The following is a 24,029-nucleotide window of genomic DNA, read 5'->3' on the forward strand; positions in this document are numbered from 1 at the left end:
CCCCGCTGTCTGATTGCTTTCAGGCACCAGTCCCATGTAGTGGGGGACTCTCTCCGTCAGCAGCTGGGCTCTCGGCTGGCCTGGAACCTCCCCTCGTTCTCAGCAGCTACCTCACGAGGCCCCCCGAACTCGGTGGGCCGCAGCGCTCCCAGACCTCGCCGGGAAGGGGACATCAGCGGTACGTCGATTGCCGTGCTTCCTTTCCCCCATTCGTCATGTGGAGGCTCCGAAGCCCGAAGCTGCGGCCCAGCGCTGGGGCCTGGAAACGAGATGACGGAGGAAGTGTATGCTAGAGAGAGATACGGGTTTCTTTTTCTCATGAAGCACCTTTTTGGAACACTAGTTCTTGTGGTCTGAAGACGTGGAGCAAAAATGTTTGAACGCTGTCCTGGTAGAGCACACGGCAAATCTCACTTCGCAGGTTGTTTTAATAGCCCCTTATTTGGTTTCATTGCACATAATGGCATAATTATTCAGAACATTGGAACAATTCAAGAAAGTACTCTAGATGCTTGGTACTGTGGTAGAACTCGACCCAGCTGTTTTTCAGTCGCTCACTGACGTAGTGAGATTTCTCCTGCCTTGTCCAGCCCTACTCTTATCCAGAGTGTGTGCCTGCTTGTGCCCTCTTCTACCACTTCCCAGGGCATTTGAGTAAATCTGATTGCCTCAGCCGGCTGGTACCCACTATACCAACGCTGCTACAGTATGTGAACACATGGCATGAGTCACACAGTGCATGTTATTCACATTGGAAACAAAAGGTTTTGGATATAAGTAGATGTATGCATTTTTAATAAGGATTTGCAAAGGTGGTGGTAATATTGAACTAAACTTAGGTTTTTATACACACATTAGTCATTTCTCAACTGGATTGTTAATCTCTCTTGATCTGAGGACACAGGCAGAGGGTCGTTTAGAAATCTATTAAAATGAATCTGCCCCTCTTGTATGGTTCAAGAGTTTGTTAAATCTAATTGTGTCGATTTTATTTTTAATATTGGATCTTTGTTCAGCCTGACACTAGGCATATTTGTTATTAATGTAAAGATTAGATCAGAGCCATCATAATTCTATTGTTTTGACCAAATCTAAAGATTCTTGTGTTGAAAGACATCACTGGCTTTTCATGATTCTTCATTTTAATATCACAAACAAATCACTGTTCTGTTTTTCAGGCACCGTTGAAATCAGCGAAGCTGCCCTTGTCAGAGACATATTGTATGTCTTTCAGGGGATAGATGGCAAGTTCATCAAAATGTGCAGTTCTGAAAATTGCTATAAAATTGATGCCAAGGTAAATATTTTGTGAAAGCAATTCTCGATATTTCACAATTTAAGGGTATTAAAGCTTTATCCAATACAAGGTCAGTATTTGTACACAGGCCAGAATAAAATTCAGGATCCAGTTGCTACATGTCTATTTTTTTTAATTCAAGGTCTCATTTTCAAATGAAAGAGGTAATTATAAAATACTAGATGTTTTCAATGGTTCGAAGATGAAGTGCTCAAATTCAAATAAAGCTGTATTAATTTCTGAAAATGTAATTTTGCGGCCAGATTTGTTTAATGACTTTCTTTATCAGCCTAGTTTGAAACATTTTTCCAATCATTTTAATGTGCAGTGAAGTTCTCCTAAAAAGACTTCCATGTGGTTTTATTTTTTAATTTGGTTGTGTTCTAAGGAATGTGCCCTTTTAAATCTTTGGAAGGTTGAAGAAAAAAATTAATTGGAATAGTTTCAAAACTTATAAACAGTTTTTTTAATATAAATTTTAATTTCAGGCTAGTAATTTGGACCTTGTGGCACAAAAGACTCATGGATCTTTTACAGTAGTTATTAATCTGTCACCCCTTAAATTTAAGGAAGTAGACTCATCTGTAGCGGAGGATTTGAATTGGCAAATCCTACCTGGAATTCTCTTGTTTGTATTTGATACACACTGAAAGAGGTGTCTGGAAGTGCAGACACCTGATGTTTGCATGTTTATCCTAACTGACATAATCCAAGTTGATGATCTGTCTCAAAGAACAACCAATCAATAAGCTCAGGCCAGCCTTGACATTGATAGCTTTTTAGCTGTTCTGTTTTCAATTACTGGGAGTTAGAAAATGGTCTTTTATCATAAATCCATATATCTGACACTTAGCATCTTATTTTTAGCTGTCTTAGTAATCACTTGAAAAATATATATACAGTGCATGTATTTAAACAGGATGTTTAGAAAATGTACACAGTAACCACTTAGACAAATTTGTGGCAGATCGGATGAATATGATTAAAAATGTACCTTGTCACTTGCTAGCCTGAATTTACAGTATATGGGTATGGTTTATTTCCACAGTTTGTTGTTTTCTTTCTGCTTTAAACGGTGTTTCTGGCAAGGTGAATTTTGTGTTCCCAAGGAAAACAGAGAATAAACTGATGGTTTTTTTTACATTTTGGAGAAATTTGACCGAAAATTTCTCCACAACCTTGAAAAGGACTGTCAAAGTCTCTGTCATCATCCGTCGCCCATGGTGATTAGTCAGAAATACTGTATGAGGCATTCTTTTACTTAGCTAGAAGAAACTATTTTTTAGCACCTGTCAGCCTACTCTATTATCCTTAAGATACACACTGGGTTTAAGGCATGTGTGGAGTGTTGAAGCACAAGATGCAATATTCAGTAATTACTCCCTAAAAAGCATATTAGAATTAGGCTAGTGGTAAGTTCTAATAGTTACTAACATTTAGGTCATGAACAGAAGCAATTCTGAATGAGTTCCAATTAAAATGTTTATCCCTTAGTCAAATTATAAAGTTGGTACTTGACTACAGGGGATCGGATGTTCACCACCAATTTAATTGTATACTTATCTTTGTATGCAGTGCATGATTTGGAAACTTTTTTGCTTTTCTCGACCCCACGAATGGCAGATAAACATAAAAGTGACGCTTTTAGATGTGGAAGAAATGCTGTAACATTCAAGAGACATAAAACTTTTATATTGGAAGCAAAATTAGACATAATCATGGGGTCTTAGCAAGGCCAAATTCTCAGTATAAACTGGGTATGGTAGACCTCAATCGGCAGGAATTTGAAGGAAAAAGAAGTTTGTTCAACCAAGCCTGACAATGCAGATAATCTGTCTGTTACCGTGCCTACCTATAGTTTTACTTGTATCTCTAACTCAGAATTATGAAGTTACTAAAATAATTACTATCGCACTACGTTATGTGGTGTATATTCCAGTTAATATATTTACTGTTATTATTTGGAATTTTGTATCATTTATACTGTATATTTAATGATATGGGATATTAGGCTGTCAAAATTCCCTTAATGGAACCAAGCTTCTTCTTTATACTAAATCTCACAGGAGAAATTCCGTTTTTAAGTTACAAACCTTTTGACTCATTCATTCTGTTTGTAAGTCATGGAGTGACTATAGGAAAAACAGACAGTTACAATATGCCGTGAAGTAAAATTGTGGGTCCTATGTACTTTTGTCATTTCCTGATAGCGATGCCTCTTGCTAACATTGCAGTCTGATAGCTTTTCTGTGTTGTGGTTTGTATGTGTACTTAAAGTCCATTATCAGACCAATTGTGGGTTTACTACAGTAGCAAACAGACTGAGAAATTGTGCCCCCTTTTCAATAACTTGTTTAGTGCAATTTATTGTCCATGCGTACTGTATTGTGGGAAATGAGAGCTGAAGAACGGCATAATTCCTTTATAGATTTGGGGTAAAGACTGAGACTCCTCTCAGATCTCATTTTAATAGGATTTTATGTTTCTTTTTTATTGATGTAGCCAATTTTCTTCAAGACATTTAAATAGCCTGCAGATAAACACTCCTTTTAGCAATAAATAGTTTTAAAAAGCTGTCTTCTTTTTTTATGAACTATCAGGATATAGGAAGTCATTTTTGACAATTTTTGGACAAATTTTCTGGATATATGGACCTAAAAATAACATATTTGATAGCAAACACCATCTTTTTTTCTACTAAGGAAATGATTGGAGGGGGAAAGACGTGTGTATATGTTTAACGCGTTCATGCAATACATTGCCATGATTTTACATTTTTTCCCTAGACTGCAATTTCGAAGTCGCTCCGTGACACCACAAGCAGGCTGGCAGAGCTGGGGTGGTTGCACAACAAAGTGCGAAAGTACACTGACCAGCGGAGCCTTGACCGGGCATTTGGACTCGTTGGCCAGGTAGTCTTGAGGGGGGAAAAAAAGCAGATGTCAAGTTACAGACGAATGCACCATACAATTACATGTTTAACACTAATTTTTAAAGGCCTGCTTGAGTTAATGATACCTGCCTTGTACGATGCCACCCCAACATCATTTTTAAGTTTTAAACACTGCTGTGCAAACCTGACAACATCAGTGATGCATGGATTTACGCATAAGACGTAGTGAATGGAAAGTGAAGTTGATTTGCTGACCTCAGGTGAATCCACTGTAATAGGGTCACGTGAGTCACTGCTAGTGTTTTTTTAACTGCCGTGAACTATTGGTGATACTTGTATAGAAAGACATAGTAAATTTGTCCTCAGATTTTATGTTTTTCAGCAGCATAACAACGGTTTCAGCAGTTAAAATTGGTGTTGAGATAATGTCAAGTACCAGTGGCAATATAAAGCTTTAATCAGAGCTGTAGAAAATACTTTGAAAGAAGTATTCTTCTAAGTTCTATTAATTTAAATTGTTTTCAGTTTATATCATGCCTTGTATTGCTTATTATGATGAATCTTCAAAATTTCTAAATTCCAACTACTTCTTTTGCATATTTGAATTTGAAACCCTAAACTTCTGATTACAAAAAATACTAATTTGGCTACAGGCAAAGTATTTGGTGTTATAAAGCAAGGCATCTTTAGCGAAGAGTGAGGTTAATTTATGACAGTGGTTCCTGGACCCTAGTGACTGTTTTTTTGGTTCAAATACCTGGTAAGAACTAGTGCTAACTGATGATTTTAATTGATCTTGTTCTTGTTGTCTGGTACTGCACTTCATTAGAAAACTGACTAAAGGCAGATTGTTTCCAGCATAGGCCTTTATGTAATCTTTTAGCAGCTTGTTTATTAAAGGTATGAACAGACACAGGGGGAATGACATTGTATCCACAGTGTTTCTTTCTCCCTCTTCAGAGGTCCAGTTAGTTATGTACCAGGCTTACACTGACACCTAAACATTTGTATGGGGGTTACAAATAGCTTTCAACTTTTTGAAGTACAACTCGGGAGCTGAAAGCAAATTTAAAAATATGCCTAAAACCAGAAAATAAAGGCAATTAAAAAAAAAAGCTGGACCAAAAACCTGGAGACGTAGGGGTCTCAAAAGATCAAGGGTAAAATCCATTAATATATCATCTTAGGTCTAAAACAGTAAATATTACTGTGTTATTGATAACACCGTAGGTTTTCCAAGGTCTTTAACGATGGAGAAAGTTAAGTGAGTGGTTTTTAGTGACCATGGTCTATTACATTGGAACTGCTTGTCATGTATTCCTACTTGATTTCATTTCCTTTGCTCCAGAGTTTTTGTGCTGCCCTTCATCAGGAGCTCAAGGAGTACTACCGGCTTCTCTCTGTCTTACATTCCCAGGTACGCTTAAGTGGGGGATTTGTTTGCGTGCTATCAAAACGTACACATTCTGTGACCTAACAGCCTGAAATCTAGACAAATTAAATGAGAATTTATTTTAACTTTATTTACACATTGAAACACATGGCATTCTCGTGAAAAGCAAATGCTCAAACATTCTGAAACGTAGTTAAGACATCGCTGCCTTTTGACTTTTCAGTAATCATTCTCCCATCTCTATTTAATCTCCACTGTGGAAAACTTGTTCTCACAGTTTTCCTTAAGTGTTTCCCCTCATTTACTTGTAAAAAATCATCAAATCATGGGTGCATCATTTTTATTGCCCCAGCGACTTTTAGTTTAAACAGCTCCTTAACGTTCATTCAGTCATCGATTTCTAGGGTAAATGAGATAAAAAGCCAGTAAAATACACCTTTATGTTTTACTTTGAAATGTGTAATAAATATCTGCAAAAAGTGATGATTTAAAGTTCTGGACACAGACAGTGTCCAACAACTGGAACTTCAGATGATCACTACTTCTGGGAGAAAGATTGGCACAACGTCTCTGTTTAATTCATTTGCACCTTAATTTTCACAACGGAGAGCTCATTTCTGTTCCCCAACTCCTTCCGTGCCTTCATGTTTTAGAATTACATACATTTCTGTTTTGCTCTCAGTTACAACTCGAGGATGACCAGGGAGTGAATTTGGGAGCTGAAAGTAGTTTGACGCTCCGCCGCCTACTTGTGTGGACTTATGACCCCAAGATCAGATTGAAAACTCTTGCTGCTCTTGTTGATTACTGTCAAGGTAAGTACATGTTCACATGGCGATTCTGGAGTCCTGAGGGGCTCACTAGTGCAATAATTAATGCAATTTCTATGGAGGTGATGAAATCTAATGTAAGATGGATATCTGGAGATGAATTCTGTATATACAGCTGCTTCTTCAGAGTCATTTACCAAGGAAAATGTTCTCTCAGGGATAGTGTAAAATGAGTTGCTTTAAGCTGTGCAGTGTGATATAGTTAACATGAGAGCTAAGACTTGAACCAGGAACCTTCCGATAATGAGTCTTTTACATTAGCTGCTGGATCCTCCACCTGTTTTGGTATATTACATAGTAAATGTAGGAGAAAGTAGGTTCATACTCCATAAACAACCAAATTACAAGCATTTAGTCAGAAAAAGGAACCCAGGTTAAATCTTTTACATCTAACAAAGACAGAAGTCGGAACAATTTTCCCCGACTAGTTAATTTAGTCTTCCCACACATTTTATAGGAACATAAACTTGATTTATAACTATTTCTAAAGATCTCTCATTCTGTGCAAATGAGCGATGTTTGGCAAAACCCATCGTTTTGTGTTCATGTAGTAAAACATGGACATCCGTGTTTGTGCTGATATTTATTTCTTTAATGTATTGTTGAATACTGTATCTGAGCAGTACTACTTTCAGTAGTTTTATTGCACTGGGGTGTTAGCTCCTATTTTCTGTTTTCACAAGCATCACCACAGACCATCGAACAAGAAGAAACATTTCACTGATGATGTTAAGCTGCCACTGCTGGTTTTATCTTCAGAACACAAGCCTTGTCCATACATTCATACACTTAGCCCTATTTTAGGAGCTACAATGGAACACTTCTCAGAAAGGAATACAGTTACCCCCAATGAAGTCTGCAGCAACAGGGTCAAAAAGGCAAAAAATCAACCTATAGGAAATTGACTTAATTATCTTAGAAAGTGTTTTGTTTTATATTTTGATCATTTGTCATTTATTCATTTGATCTTGCATGCCTTTTGTGACTAGTAGCCCTAATTGTTTTCATTATTGCCATTGTTGTACTCTTTGTCTCCAAATAATGTTTTAATAGCAACAAAAACCTTTTTCCAATCACAATACATTGCATGTTTAAGCCATGTGCAATCCTGAACATTAATCTAATTCCTCTTTGATTGTGCACCCTTTTCGTCTCATCTGTAAGTGATAGATTGCAACTTCCCCCAAAAACTTGATGAAGTCAGTTAGCTGTGCCTGAGAACTGAACTGCTGTAACCTTTATCATTTTAAATGATTATATGAATTCTTCCTGCAGTTTCTACTTTAACACAATTCCTGATAATGCTGAGCAAGGCACTTTTAACCTTGTCGGGTGACGTTACGATTTTGTTCATGCTGCATCCCTTTCAAATAAGACCAACTGTATTTATAACGGTGTGTAAACATGCTGATAAACTGGAACCCTTTTTATTCCTATTGCGGCACAGATTAGCAAATACAGTGTCTGCCCACTTGACAGACATACATTCATTAGGGCTTTTAAGCAAGGGGCTTACTGCAACTTCTGTTTTAAGAAATGCATGGTAATCATTTGTTTGATTACTGATGCTAACTTGGGTGAACTTGCGGGGCTAAGCTCCATTAGCCCACAGTGATCACCTCTCCAAAATGTACTTGAGTACTTCTAAACCTCTGTTCTCAGGGAGGAAAGGGGGAGAGCTGGCCTCAGCTGTCCATGCTTATGGCAAGACCGGAGACCCATACATGAGAGCACTAGTCCAGCATATCCTTGGTTTGGTGTCCCACCCCATCCTGAACTTCCTGTACCGCTGGATTTATGACGGGGAGCTGGAGGACACGTATCACGAAGTAAGCAGTTTCTGCATCCAGGTTACAGCGTCTCATTTTTTATGGGGTATTGATTAGGAATAGTCATGCAGTCAGAATGGGGAGTAATGGCCTGGTGGTAATTGCCTGCTGGTAACGGAGAGCTTGCTGAGTGTCCATTCTGCTGTGTGTCCATGGTTTATATGCTGCATCTCCTTCTCTGCCTGCTAAAATAGAATGATTAAGAGTTAAGAGTGGTTAAGAGTGGAGTTGTGATTGTTTTTATACGGGAAGGTGGTGTTCTTTGATTTCACCATTTTGCCTTGCATCTTCAAAACATAACAGGAGTTGCTTCATTCGATAGATACGATATATCCTCTTGACATCATGGTTTCAAGTATCAAATTCAGTTAATGAGGCAGAAAGATTTAAAAAAAATAAGAAATTCAAGAGAATTATTTGTACCTGTTGGTTAGGATCAAAGGATGGAAAACATTAATGGTATTTGGTTTGCATCTGCTTGGAAAAGCAAATCTGTCCATAAGAACATATTTTTAAGGCAAAAAGACCTACCATTCTTTGGTGTTCAGATCACCCACTGGATATCAGATGCAGATGATTGTTTTGTATGTAATGCCAAGAGGTGATAGAAGATGTCTATTATGGTTAGTGTATAAAAGAGTGGATTTATAGTTGGGGGTAACTCAGCCATTGAGACTGGATTCTGTTCCCCACTGGAATCCCTTTTCTGCAGCGTTTGCATGTTTTCCCTGTATTTACAAGTGTTTTCTCTTTTTGCTCCAGTTTGCTCCCGCTTTTCCAAATATGCGTCGACTCAGTTAGTTGGTGTCTCCTAAAAAGTGTTTGTATGTGACCCCCTTGTCCTGTCCTGGGCTTTCACCTTGTACTTTTGGGATAGACTTTGTGTTCCCACAGCTTTTTATCTGGAAAAATCAGCTGTCTGATAATGGAAGGATACCATTTTATAACCATCCTTTTTTATAATATTCCATATTTTTAAAAACATTTCTATCAAATTCATACAATTTCCTGTGCTGCTTTGGAGGGTGTTTGTCCAGGCTCTTCAAACAATATAAGTATTCCACCTAAGATTATATCTCAACCTTCCATTCTAACCTTGCATGTCAGCAGCTTCTGGTTATTAGAATCAACTACTGTCCATCTACTGAATTTGTGAATGGATTTCATTACAGTTCTTTGTAGCCTCAGACCCAACAGTGAAGACTGACCGACTGTGGCATGATAAGTACACACTAAGAAAATCCATGATCCCCTCTTTTATAACGATGGATCAAGCTCGAAAGGTACAGAACTTCAAATCTTTTCATTTGAAAAAAAAGATACACATTTCTTAAACTGATTCTTTTTGCTGAAAAATTCCAGCCCAATTTCTTATGATAAACCTGATTCAAATATTTTACTTTTCCTTTTAAAGAACTACGGAACACTGTGGCTCTTATGAGATATGGTCTTTATGTCTTTGTATAGCACAGAGTTCCCAACATTTCACCTTTAAATTATTAAACCCTTAGAGTAATTTAATCTTGATTAAGTAAGTTGATTATTCAGTGAAATAGTTTGGAAATCAATTGAAATGGAAGTACCAACACCCTCCATCTCTCAGTTACCACAGTTAGCTACTATATTAATTGAACTAACACGCTACATTGATCAAACCTTATTTGTTTGGAATCTTTATAAACTGGTGTTTTAAGAGTTAACTAGTAGATCTGCTGCACTGTGTCCTCCAGAATGGAGGTTGATCACCCCAGAATAGCATTTTGTGTACTCTGAAAGCACGACCTTAACATGTAACCTCAATATAGCTAAGTCATGTTATTTCTGTTTTTTTTTTTAAAGTGGGCATACTCCCTCAGATCTGAAAATATCTAGTAACTGTAATAAACGTTCACCATCTCATTTTTATTGCAGGTCCTCCTTACGGGAAAATCAATTAACTTCTTGCACCAAGTTTGCCATGACCGGACTACTCCTGGGAAAATAACGCCAGCAGCAAAATCTGCTGATTCTCCCAAAGATGGTGAGCTCTGTTTCCTTTTACTGCAAACATGAGTTTAGAAAGGGCTGTAAGGGTGTCCTCCATTGTGTTTCCTTTTCTAATTCTGGACAATGGTTTTTTATCCGGAGTGGAATACCCCAGTTGGTCCACTGAAACCACTTACAGCAGAGACCTGATTGTTCGGAAGGTCTACTGTGCCCGTTATACACAGGCTATCTTTTGCTTAGCTTCTGAGGTCTGATGAGTTGGGGTAATAAGGTAATAATGCTGCTGTCAATAAGCCATGCTCAGTTCATGGCCTGAGAGAGCTTTTTTGCTCAGGATCCTAAGAGGCAGACTATTTTGATTTTAGTGTTAAATATTAGGATTCCAAAGCAGTCTCCAAAGTGAAATAGCCAGACCTAGCAATTGTTCACATCCACTTGTTAAGAAAAATCAAAATTTCTTACACTTGTATAACACTCCACTCAAAGTACTTTACAGGTAATGGGGTCTCCCCTCCACCTCCACCAATGTGCAGCATCCCCCTGGATAATGTAACAGCAGCCATAGAGCCGGTATTCTTATCACACACCAGCTCTCAGTGGGGAGGAGAACAGAGTGATGAAGTCAAATCATAGATGGGGATTATTAGGAGGCCACGATTGGTAGACAAATGGGAAATTTGGCCAGGACACCACAGTAACACCCCTACTCTTTTTGAGAAATGCCCTGGGATTTTTAATGATCAAAGAGAGTCTGGACCTCGGTTTTACGTCTCATCCGAAGGACGGCACCACTGTACAGTTTAGTGTCCCTGTCCCTATACTGGGGCATTAGGACCCACACAGACCACATGGTGAGCGCCTCCTGCTGGCCCCACTAAGGATGCTGCTGGAACAGCTGTTACTTTTTCCCAGGAGGTCTCCCATCCAGGTATTGGCAAGGCTCACACCTGCTGAGCTTCAGTTGGTTGCCAGTTGTGAGTTGCAGAGTGATCTGGCTTTCATGTTGAAGGTAATTTTCAACATTTAACAAGGCTCTTTTGAGATGAAGATTAGAAATGTGGTGTTTATTGAAAAATTAAATTGTATGATTTAAAATTTGAGGACAGATATTACCAGATGTACTAATAGAAAGATGACCTTTTGATTAAATTCTATTAATTAATTATACTGTATCTTCTTGTAAATTATATAACAGATATTAATGCACTGATAGGATAACGAGTGATGTCGACCCCTCTGAAATTTAGACAGTGTCCGTCTTTCGAAGTGGTGGTGTGCAGGCTCGGAGCCCACAAGCGACTGACATTGAATCCCAGCAGGAGCAGAGAGAGTTGCACTCATCAAGCAATAAGCAATAAACGACATACTGTATGAGGAACATGCTAGTTACTGAAATTGTAATTCATTATGGGTTTATAAAAAGAGCATAGCAATCGATTTCTCCTTGAACCTCTGCTGAATATTTTTTAATTGAGCCATTAGTTTGTCCGTGGATATTCAGTCTTCCATAATATACTGTATTTTTAAAAATTCATTATTTTATCTTGTGTTTCCATAGAGGTAGCAATCCTGCCACTGTTTATACAAAGGCATATAATATGTGTTTTATGAGAAAACAACATAATCATTCTATGCCATGAGTCATGATGAATAAATCTTAGCATTAAACATTATTGTGGTTTTAATGCAATGTACTGAATCATCCTAATTTCAGTATATCAAAAGCATAATTTTATTGCACAACATTTACACTTTTGTTCATAGTTTTTTTATAAATGTTTTGTATAGCTGCAGAAAAATCCAACATATTTTGAAACACCTAAGTCGCTCAGGTTCGTGAAATTGACACCTGCCACACATAGAGAGAGAGCTCAAATCCACCCATGACTCATCACAGCTTTTACACTGAAATTGGGATAATTGGGTACAATTGCAGTTGAAATGCCATACACACTGCTGTAACTCATTCTGACCAAGATCAGCTTGTAAGCAGCAGGCTTAAGAAATTCAAATGAATCGATTCTTTTGTTTTATTTCTGAGTAGAACAGTGCTTGGATCTTTTCCATCGGTTTTCAAAAGCAAGATATTGGCAGCATTATATTTAGCTGCTGTCTTTGCCACCAATCAATGTGGCGCAGAGGAAAGTGGCTTTTACTGTTTAATTATGATTGTCCTTGCACAAATAGCATTGTAGTGCATTTTTAATGGCTCCACGGTCACTTGTTTCAGCTGCTGAGTTGTTCACTGACTTGGAAGGAGCCTTCCAAGGAAAGATTGATGCAGCCTATTTTGAGACCAGCAAATATCTTCTGGATGTCCTCAACAAGAATTACCTCCTGCTGGAACACATGCAGGCCATGAGACGGTATTTACTGCTGGGCCAAGGAGACTTCATACGTCACTTAATGGACCTGCTGAAGTGAGTGAGCCCTCTGGGACTGCTACACTGAAAACACGCTGATGTTAACTGTTCTTGTGCTGTTGGTACTCTTTGCATGTGTGCACTTCACTCAGGAGCGCATACCCACATATTTTGTTTTTTTATTTTGTGTTTAGGGTTCTTTTTCTGGTTCAAAAATAAAAAAATGGGGTTCTTCTTCATGTTTTGCTCTGTATTGGCTATATTGTTTAGTAAGAAAAAGGTTTGTCGAGTAAATGATGTAAATTCTTCTGATATCATTACTTTTGGATATGAAAACAAGTGCCTCTTTATTGCAGTTTTGTTTTAGATGGATCGTCACCATTATCCTCGAGGTCAAAGCGGCAGAATTGTGATTTTAATAGTGCTATCTATATTTTACTCTCCATGAAAAACACCATGACTACCAGTATGTATTGTTTAATCATCACATTCTCAAAGTATTGTGTGAAATTGGCTTCATGATAAACCAGCCAGTGCATCTGACACCGGAGACCTTTACATCACCCCACTGGGAGCCAAAATTGCAACCACTAAATCAGTACTGAAGACTAATTGGTAGCTTATACGCCATTTCTACCAGGCTTATACCACTTTTGCTAATGTCTTTTCTAAGAAATTGTTTTAATAGTGGTGTTTATATTGTTAAATCGCAAAGGAGCATGCATTCCCACACTTTAAGAATTGTGTCCCTTGAGACAGAACAGCTTCACGCTAGTGGAAAATTGAGTTCTTTAAAGGGTTAATACTCCCCCTAGCCACACTTTTAATCTTAAGATTTAAAAAGTCTTGTTATTTTTTATTTTTTTTTAGAATTTAATAGGATGATAGCTATGGAATTTGTACAGATCTGTTTGACTGTAAAGATGAAGTGGCTGTGGAAATTAATGTCTGTTGAAATCATTTGCTGTTTAGCCAGTTGTAACATTTCCTTTTTTTTAGTCTTTGCTTAAAATGTAAAGAGTCCTATTCGGTTCCATTGGTTTAGCCTTTTGGGGGGGGCAGAAACACAAACTACTTTATTTTATCTTTTAGACTCTCAAAAGGGGGGAAAAAATGTGGAATTTTATAGTTAGTGTATATGTTCCCTTTCAGGCCAGAACTGGCTAGACCAGCCACCACCTTGTATCAGCACAATCTCACGGGCATCCTCGAGACCGCAGTCAGGGCTACCAATGCACAGTTTGACAGCCCCGAGATCCTGAAACGGCTTGATGTCAGACTCCTTGAAGTAAGAGTCCGCCGCCTCCGTGATAAGTCCCCTTTTTTTTTTGAATGTAGATGTAGATGGTCCTGATTGCATTTTCTGTGTCCTCGGTACATCTCCGCCTCTAGCTGCTTCACAGTGACAAGAACAATGCTTTTTTATTTTTTGATCTCAAAGCTGCTTGGGCTAATAGAAAAAGCTTGTTGTTGGCTTCTGTAGTGAGAGAAGAATGGTATAGTGTGACTTCTGATGTACCATCGGGTATAAAAAATATCCAATATTTTCTTTTTGGGGGGAAAAAAGTCATGAAATGTGTAGGCTTGAAAAATCTTCTTTATTTAGGACTCAACTGAGAAGGAGCAAATTGTCATGTAAGAATGTAGTGTTGACCGTCCAAATTTAAAACCTGAACTTTTCTTCAAAGTATTTATTCTGCATCTGCTCTGTTTAAGGTATCACCTGGTGACACCGGTTGGGATGTATTCAGTCTGGATTACCACGTTGATGGGCCCATTGCAACGGTATGTTCATTGAAGTTGATTCATGCTCCCTTTTCACTTTTATTAATGCACAGAGAAGTGGAGAGCTTCAGCCTTGAATCACTGCAGTATTAAACAAATGTATTGCCCCAAGTCTTTTATGAGTTAATAATTGATAAGGATTAAAAGGTTCTTGGGTTAAGTAGCTCTGTAAAAATATGCACATGTAGTTTTAACAAATCACATTATTCGATCGCATCCTTTAAATAACCTGGAGTGCTATTGGATTATTCAGCAAACTTGAACCTTTTAATATTATCTATTCACGAGCCAGACAGATTACATGTGTATGATGTCAACGTACTGCATAAAGTAAATGTGACAATCATCCTGTTTCGTCTAAAATCTTCTGTTGAATGTTTGCTGTTTGCATTTTATTGAAAGTGACGCAAATTTCATTAAAATCCAAGACAACTGTTAACAAGCATAATCAAATTGTTTATTCTGAGAACTGTCATAATATTGTATATGTGCAAATCTGTCCAACTCCTGTAATTTTCTATGTAATTCTCAAATGTCATCGGCAGTTTCAAGTACTCAGTCAATAGGCAGGTTGAATACACATGTATAAAATGTATTTACAGTAGCTCGCAAACATCTGGCATATTCAGTGTAGCATGGAAAAGCTAACTGGTATACATACATTTACCCCAAATCAAATAGATATATAAAAATTATTAAAAGGTGTCTTGAGTATAAACAATTGTATGGAATCATAACATTTATTTGAGCTCTACAGGAAATGTAAGTCCCACAGTTTGTAGAGGGATTTGAATTTCTTGCATTTAATGTGTACTTTATGTTTGTTAAATTAAATGTTCATAAATGAAGTAAAACTGACAGTGTTAAGCAGGCTCCAAGAGAGCCATTTCTCCTAAACCTGAAATCTTGCTTCGGTTATGACCTGATCCATAACAAAGTTATATAGTATTGGTAATGATTAGTATTGTTTTGAGATTGAGCTAGAATGGATTAATCAGGATGTTTATTTATATACATCTCAGTATACATCTCGATCTGCAAAGCACAAGAAATGGCAGATTCTTTATTTGGTGTCTCAGATACACCATGGCCCCTAGTGGTAAATATTGACTGTCGTTTTACAACGCACATGGTGAGGGTAAAGTAAGCTGCTTATTTGTTCAAGGATCTTAACCAGCTTTTTATCAAAGAAGTTTAATCAATGTAATGAACTATATGTGCCAACGATGGAAAGTAATGTGAAGCTTTAACCGATTGTTACAAGATAGTTGTGGGCTCAAATTCTTGGTGTTGCTTGGATTGCTCCTATAAAATGCCCGGATGTGTAAATGGTTACAAAAGGACATCACTTTGGAACAAAATGTCAGGCACATAAATTCATATTAACATGGTTTACTAATTTGTTCCATATGTTAACATTATTATTTGTGATGGAAAGTGTCCTTAACCTGTTTCCCCATTAATTCCTGGTATTCATGTTGGTCTTTTATACATTAAGCCTCCCTGCTTCATTCTGCAGTGACATGTCTTGCAGTTCCTGCCACTCTGTGTGGTAGTTCTGCAGTCTGGTGCGCACAATGTAGAGCTGTATTCTTACTGTGTGATGGGCCTTGCTGTTTACCGTGAATGCAGGTGTTCACTCGGGAATGTATGAGCCACTACCTCAGGGTGTTTAACTTCCTCTGGAGAGCCAAGCGCATGGAATACATTCTCACCGACATCTGGAAAGGCCAAATGTGCAATGCCAAGCTACTCAAGGGCATGCCAGGTGAGCAGTTATATACAATATAATACAAGCACACCAGAACCTGTGCATTGCAGTGCAGGTTAAAATATATATATATATTGTTCCAGCAGTGGGCATCTGCAGAGAAAAGGGGGGAAAAATACACATTTAACACTCTTTAAGACTTGTGCAGTCCTTTTATCAAAGTCCCTTATTTTAACTTGGTGCTCCTTTCTAAGAAGCAAGGGAAATACTACGTCTCTACTAAATTATTTGCAGTTTTACTCCTCTGCACTGTGATAGACTGAAGAGGTCGATTAAACTGGTGTATTGTACTGTACATGGTTTGACAAGTGTGCATTTCAGTTCTGCTTAGTCACTATTTTCTACTATCCTGATAGAATTGTATTAAGAATCAAAAATGTAAGTGCAATGTTTTTAACCATTTGAGTTATTATTTAATTAAATCTAGGAACTTAAGTGACATTCTAAAGACACTGTGACACATTTCTAAAAGGCATACTTTTCATTTACATTGAAAATAGTCGTTAGTAAACAGCTTGACTCACAGCTTCTTCATGATTCTGCTTTTAGTATAAGTTTTTTTCCAGATTTTTGGTACTGATAGATATTGATGAAATATTCCTATGAGTTTTGATGAATATCTGGTCTCATTATTTTCCAGTTTTTCAGGATTTGTAAGCAATCAAAGAACTAATGTTTATAGCTTTCCTGCCAAGTTTCTTTTCTTCCTAAAATTGACATTTGCAGCACTCAGTTAAATGTAACTCCTACTGTTGTTAAATACATATGAATAAATGTGTATCATTGACGCAAGGTACTACAATTATATACTACATAACTATATTTTACAAGAGATACGTTTTTATGATGTATGTTTTACAAAGATATTAAAAAAGTAATGCACAGAAATTCATTTTAGTCATTTGCAAGGTGAAAGCCCAATGCTTCTAAGTGTTTTAATTATCTCACTCCAGTGGGGTTTGTTGTTTCTTGTCCCCTGTTGCTTGTAGAGAGAAATGGCTTGAAAGAGGGCAGCCATGGGTCTTGAAGTCACAGATGTCTTTATTAAGTGTTGAAAAGCCTGTACATGTTTCTTTTGCTCTAGACAATGGCTGGGTACCTCTTTGGAAGAGAGATACATTTTGATTGTGTGGTCATGGAGCCTTTATTATAGGTGAACAGATGCTGCCTAGGTTAACCGGTGTCTATAAATTGACCCTGTGTGTATTGCGGTAGCCTGGTGTCCCATGCAGAGTGTAGTATCGGCTTATGTCATGTCCTGTCCTTCAGATATACAGTAGGCACTGGTTAGTTGCAATCCACAACAGAAATACACAGTTTTTCTGATTATGGATGGATGTTATACCACCATTTTGGTCTTTTCATTCCTCTAATTTTTAATTTTTATAAAGATGGCTACCTTCTAGTTATTGATAGTTGTCAACTTCTCCTCTAACAAAAAGTGGTAAGACGTGTGGAATAATAACAACCACAGACTGAAACAATGTATTAACAAAGTATCCAACAAACCTGCTGGAAATGACCTACCCAGACAAGCCTGGGTCAAGCTGAACCGACTAAGAACCGGACATGGCCGTTTCCGGGCCACCCTACACAAGTGGGGTCTCACTGATGACCCAACTTGCGAATGAGACGATGGCAAGGAGCAGACAGCTGACCACGTCCTATACTCCTGCCCTCGCTTCAGATGCCCCGGCAACTTTATCGATTTGGATGATGCCAGCCATCACTGGCTGAGGCACCTGACTGTGACAATATAACTATGTAACCTCTGCATGTTAAACTCATACGAATATATATATAACTTCTCCTCTTTTACAATTTCTGTGTTTATTACAGAGCTCTCTGGTGTATTACATCAATGTCATATTCTGGCCTCAGAAATGGTCCACTTTATTCATCAGATGCAATATTACATTACATTTGAGGTAGGCTTTCAGATTTATAATGTCTCTGTGGTTATTTGTGTCTGAGAATTTTCATGGTTTTTGTTGCTTTGTTTTTATGCTGTATTATAGTGATTTTTTTTTATTTAAAAGTTCAAAGAGCTCAAAGGGGATCATTTTGAAGGTTAGTGAATGTGACTGCATTTTTTGTGACCCAGTAGAAATCTCCAAATTGTACCCCTGAGTGTCTTTGCGAAGACAGAAATTCGGCATTCTTTAAATAACAGTATTAGGCACTGCTATCTACTGCCCATATTAAGATCTTGCATTCATGAATTATGAAAAAAGTAAATAAAATGTGACCTTTAGTTTTAAATTTTGACAAGTTGAACAGCTGTGACATGGAAAGTGCTAGGAATTCAGTTCTGTGGAACTACATTTATATGTAATATGATACCATCAGGTCTAATAAGCTCTGGTCAGTAATTCAGTTGTAACTTGTCTGTTTGTCCAGAACTTTAAAACTGAGTCAGAATCAGAAACAACATGTCAGAAGACTTGTCTTTCATTTTAGATGTTAAACCAAACAATAAAGAATCAATCTTAGAATTGCATGGACAGTTTATCCATATCATATTACATTGATATAATGAATATATATATATGAATGAGAATATAAAATATTAATATATTATATTAATATTATACTCTAGTACAAAGTAATAAAGTCCTGCATGCTTAATCCTATTTCACTTGATTGAATAATTGGGTAATGTCATGTTCTTAAATTAAGAAATTAAGTGTATGGTAAGTGATTTTAGTGTATGGTGTGCTGGCTTTAAGCCATTGACAAGAAGTGCTTTGGACCTGTGATGTTAGTGGAAGGAGGACTACCGATTCAGAGATGTGATGAATAAAGTCTGTTCTGTTCTTGCAGGTGCTGGAATGCTCTTGGGATGAGCTCTGGAACAGAGTCCAGCAGGCCCAAGATTTAGACCATATTATTGCTGCTCACGAAGTGTTCCTTGACACCATCATATCACGCTGTCTGCTGGATACCAACTCCAGGGTGGGCATTCACACTGTCCTGTTATTGAATCATTATTTTTACACTTGTTCCGATGTCTTTGTGAATCAGATCTAGATTGCATTTTACAAATGTAGACGATGTAGAATTGAGGTATTTCTTACTTCTTGTTAAACACAAAGAACAGAATATGGAATATACAAAATACTAATGGATTATTTGTAAGCTACTTCTAGTCCTGAAAGAAGCATCTAAAGATGTGTTCTTTCAGGACTTCTTGTGTTATCCACGCTGTCATCCCTGCATATTTCTATTTATATTAAGTAGAATGACTCCTTGTATAACAAACCTTGATGTTCCCATTAATAAATGTGAATTCAGTTTTAACTGTGTGATTGTAAGACCTCCTGTTCACTACTGTGTAACTTAACAATAACACAAGAAGCGTCCTCTGTCCCTTCAGGCTCTCCTGAACCAGCTCCGAGCCATCTTTGATCAGATCATCGAGTTCCAGAATGCCCAGGAAACCCTGTACAGAGCAGCCCTGGAGGAGCTGGAACTCAGACTGCAGTTTGAGGAGAAGAAAAGAGAGAGAGAGAAGGAGGTACAGTCCAAACTCCACAAAGGTGTAAACCGTGGATTAGCTGAGCCATTTTGAGCAGAACTGTCCTGTTTATACTCCTCCGTTTGCCCCTTTTGAGTACTCTGTTTAGTAAGGTTGTTGGTGTCCTTACCCAGTCTTGTGGAAACTCCGGAACAGTTGTATTATTCATGATTTATAGTCAATATAAGGAACCTGACTTCACCAGGAATCAGGCTATTAACTACATGACTTCATTCAATGGTGGGATTTCTTTGTGGAGGGGAATCAAAGAGAAACTTTAGTAATGGACTTCTGCACACTATTCTACACACAGCTTTTTTTAAGGTCCAGGAGGTATCCTAGCTTTGAGGTTTTATCACAACCTTATAACAAAAATGGCTTCTTAAAATAGTAATAGGTTTATTCCATGCTGAAAGAAAGAAGAAAGAAAACACAACGTTTCAGCCATGGAGCCCTCTTCAGGTGTGAGGTGTGTGTGTGCTCACACCTGAAGAAGCGTGGAATAAACCTATCACTTGTTCCTTTGCAGCCTACGCATCCTGACGCAGCTACCCGCCTGAACTTCTTAAAATAGCTGTGCTTCTTGATAAATAATTATTCGTATTACTGTCACTGTGAGAGTCTTTTATACTAAATGAACCCATACGAAGAATACACACCTTTCCATTACTCAGTGAACTAATTGGTGAATACAGGAGAGAGTTTTACACAGAGGTATTTTACACATTTTTTTAGGTCATATTTTGGCGGACTCTAGTGGCAAGGTCTTTACAGCCATTTACCACATTTTGTTAGGTCATATTTTGGCGGACTCTAGTGGCAGGTCGGTGGTCTTTACAGCCCTTCCGTTGGACAAACTGCAACAATACAGAAAATGAATTTAATAGTGCTGTGATTTATGTATATGGAGTTTGGTTGGTTTTTTTGCAGCGTTGTACCACTTGCTGACTGAAGCTTGTATTGCAGGGTGAGTGGGGAGTGACAGCAGCACAAGAAGAAGAAGAGAACCGACGAATTCAGGCATATCGAGAAACCATACCAAAAACGCGTTCCCAGTTACGGATACTGACACATTTCTACCAGGTACGTCGCCACACTGCATGACCTGTCCCCGTCTATACATTTTTAATATAACCTCACAACTACTGGAGGAAACCAAGTGGCTTATTAATTATAGGCCTTCATAAGGAGCTCATATTAAGCCCAGCAGCCTGAAACACACAGGTTGAAATGGAATCTTTCCCATCCAGTGCAAATCTTAGCACTGAGATGTCTTTAGGGGTGGATACTGTAGAAATGGCTAGTCAAGATGTCAGATGAGGATGGGTTGTTGTCCCACACGTTGTTCCCACACCTCTGTGAGCTGGTTTCAAAAGAGCAGAGATGATATGTCTTGTCCTGTTTAATAGATAAAGCAGTGGCAGGTTGGATTTGGCTACACAAAACTGAGCTATAAAATAGGAAAACAGAAAATATTATGGAAAGGGTGGTGATAAGATTAAATAATGCTAGAATTTGGAAAGGTAATATTGTCTTGAATAACACGTAGAGTCTGGGCTTAAAAATAATACAATTTAAATGTAAATTAGGAAATTGTTTTCAGTGTTACCACAGGAGGGGAGTAAATGATGAAGTAAAGTGGAGATAATGGGGAACATCTAGACAAGAAAGGGGTATAGGTGATACATTCATATTCAATTCATGTGGAATGAGTTAAGAACATGCTTAGGATGAGCAAAAACAAAGTACAGTATTAAGTTGTATTAGCATACAAAAGGCAGAAGTGTTACAGTTTATAAAAACACTTACGCTGAAGTACTCTTCATGGTCTGAAGGTATTCTATCATCTGTAATTAAGGAAATGAAAACCCTGCCAACCACTACTCAAGAAGAATTAGAAACTCATTGAAAATGGGTAATGTACATCTGTTACAATGGTGCCAAAACAGAACCATTTTCTGACACACAAAGTTAGCACTAAAACTAAATTAGAGCATTTCTAAATTGCTCTAGGATTCTAGAGGATAGTCAGCGTGGGTTTAGAAAGGGCAGGTCTTGCTTAACTATGAAAAGACTATGGGTGTCTTGGTTGTCAGCACGTTATTTTAATTTTCCACTCTATTAGTCTTACTCCTCTTAAATGTCTTACTTTTTTAAAGATTAGCAACACATTACTTAGACGTTATTGAGCAATTAAACCAGTTATCTGTTCAGTTAAGAAATTTCTGGTATATCTTGATCTTTTTCCAGATAATCTCTAAACCTACTTAATTTCTTGTCTAATAGATTGTTGTTGGATTGTTCTGGTCATTAGATGTTAGTGATTTCATGGTTACAAAATCTGCAGGATTGGAGCTCTCCAGGGTGGGAGCTGCAGAGTGTTGTTCCAGATCAAGTGGGAAAGCACTGAAAAAGGCACACAACATATTTGACCAAAGCATGCTACTTTAAATTGTAACAGGAGTCATATTGTAATCATATATTACATTGGAAAAACTTAGAATATTGTGTACATTTTTGGTCAACATGATAACAAAAAGAAGTTGCAGCTTTGAAATCAGTTAGAAAGGCATTTAGGTTTTTTTTTCTCACATTTTCCTTTTCTCCAAAATATTCTGATTTGGAACATTGTTTAATATTAAATGATGTTTTTAGGTTTTGACCTTGAATTCTCTCAGCTTGTTTTGATCCCATGCCAAAGTTTAATATTTGCATTGTTTGGTTCCAGTTGAGGCTGACAAATGAATTTGTCTTTCAGGGTATCGTCCAGCAGTTTTTGGTGTTGCTCATGACAAGTTCGGACGAAAGCCTCCAGTTTCTTAGCTTCCGCTTGGATTTCAATGAGCATTACAAAGCCAGGGAACCCCGGCTGCGCGTCTCCCTGGGGACCACTAGGGGGAGACGTAATCCCAACATGTAAAATACTATCTTCAGAGTTTTCTACCGGTTTTCAATAGGGCTACATGGACCTTTTTCCACCTTATCAAAAGCCTTCCATGTCATTGCCAAACAAAAATGCTCCAGAAAATAGAGTGGTTAAAACAATGTATAATTTTAGTAGCACAAGGTCACAATGCATTTTGTTTTTGTGGTTTAGCTTTTGCTCCTGTATAGATGTTGAGCACAAAATGATATTCATTATTTTTTCTAGATTTCTTTTTGTTTGCTCCATTGTTGTCTTTCTATGATTCATGTAAATTGACCCTTTCTGTTTAAAAAAAAAACGATTTTGCACTTTTAAATGTGTATCATCCTTTCATTCTGCATTTAATGTTTTAATGTTCCTTTTCTTAATTTTTGTCTGTGAAAGAGCGAGGTGGTCACGGAATCTTTGTAAGAACATGCAGTTAGATTTAGCCACTGTGGCATCAGCCATATGATGGATAAAGTTTAAATGTACTAAGATTTCATTATTCAGAACTTCATCTATTCGATATCGATTTCCCCTGCTTTTGAAGAGCACAGCTGTGCTTGAGTAGGCCTTCAGAGTCTGAGCACTCCCTTAAAAGACCTGCTTGACAAATTGATCTGCAGGATTTAAGTACATTAATGTATTAGCTATGGCAAAGTTAACATTTCTGACATTGTTACTGCATACAAAACCACTTCTGTCCTTCTTGTGCTCGGATTTGTAGAATCATGTTAGAATCACCTGTTCCTCTGAGATTAGGAATATGGAACAGCTCATCTTCAGTTCCAGAGGTCTGAGTAGACTTTATCAATGATATGGGATGCTGCAGTGTATTCTTCATGAGGAAGTTCTCTTCGGGAGAAGGCTGATGTTGAAAAATGTGTTCCCCTTTTGACGTGTAACATTTTATTTGGTATTTATTTCTTTTCCTGAGTGTAGTCATTAAAGTGTGACCTATGTCCTGCATGTCTGAATTAGCATTGTTACAAATGATTGCTTTCTCCTGAAATGTGCAGGCTAGATTTGTCAAACCGTTTACACCAAAGTGCACCATCATTTCTGAAAAATAATCCGACTGTTCAATTTTACAACGCAAATGCTGAGTGCGATGAAGGCTTAGATTTGAAACCCGGAGGTTCACCTAATTTCACTTTTTCATGGCGGTAAAAGTTGATGTCTTGAGCTGCTTTTGCTCGAATAAAATGGTGTTCTTACACTTTGGCGCCAAACCCTTGATAAATCTCCTATGTGTTGTACAAGTCCAGTCCTGTATTTAAGAAGCTGAGATGAATCTCATGTTAAATCGTACCTGTGTTCCCAATGGAATAGATTGGGGGGGGAAGGGTATTCTGTGAACCTGTCCTTACATATGGAGCAAAACATGAGGAAATCCCCACCTTTATTTGTATAGCACAGATGTATATAACATACATTAAAAGCCATCTTTTCATTTA

The 24,029-nt window shown here is 37.7% G+C and overlaps 1 protein-coding gene across 1 annotated transcript in view; it reads left to right on the top strand.

Annotated features, from left to right (window-relative positions):
- tubgcp3 (tubulin gamma complex component 3) overlaps nucleotides 1-24,029 on the top strand; it is a 30,861-nt gene extending 6,832 nt beyond the window's left edge. Inside the window, exons 6-22 of the mRNA XM_015364449.2 lie at nucleotides 24-178; nucleotides 1,179-1,297; nucleotides 4,084-4,209; nucleotides 5,539-5,607; nucleotides 6,266-6,398; nucleotides 8,076-8,242; nucleotides 9,415-9,525; nucleotides 10,154-10,262; nucleotides 12,459-12,648; nucleotides 13,744-13,879; nucleotides 14,308-14,376; nucleotides 16,009-16,144; nucleotides 17,987-18,075; nucleotides 18,971-19,102; nucleotides 19,524-19,664; nucleotides 20,631-20,747; nucleotides 22,423-24,029. Coding sequence (XP_015219935.1) covers nucleotides 24-178; nucleotides 1,179-1,297; nucleotides 4,084-4,209; nucleotides 5,539-5,607; nucleotides 6,266-6,398; nucleotides 8,076-8,242; nucleotides 9,415-9,525; nucleotides 10,154-10,262; nucleotides 12,459-12,648; nucleotides 13,744-13,879; nucleotides 14,308-14,376; nucleotides 16,009-16,144; nucleotides 17,987-18,075; nucleotides 18,971-19,102; nucleotides 19,524-19,664; nucleotides 20,631-20,747; nucleotides 22,423-22,584 — 2,161 coding nt within the window. The 3' untranslated portion in view covers nucleotides 22,585-24,029. The remainder of the gene's footprint in view (nucleotides 1-23; nucleotides 179-1,178; nucleotides 1,298-4,083; nucleotides 4,210-5,538; nucleotides 5,608-6,265; nucleotides 6,399-8,075; nucleotides 8,243-9,414; nucleotides 9,526-10,153; nucleotides 10,263-12,458; nucleotides 12,649-13,743; nucleotides 13,880-14,307; nucleotides 14,377-16,008; nucleotides 16,145-17,986; nucleotides 18,076-18,970; nucleotides 19,103-19,523; nucleotides 19,665-20,630; nucleotides 20,748-22,422) is intronic.

Source organism: Lepisosteus oculatus, chromosome 15 (genome assembly GCF_040954835.1).
Source record: "Lepisosteus oculatus isolate fLepOcu1 chromosome 15, fLepOcu1.hap2, whole genome shotgun sequence".
Classification (NCBI taxonomy): domain Eukaryota; kingdom Metazoa; phylum Chordata; class Actinopteri; order Semionotiformes; family Lepisosteidae; genus Lepisosteus; species Lepisosteus oculatus.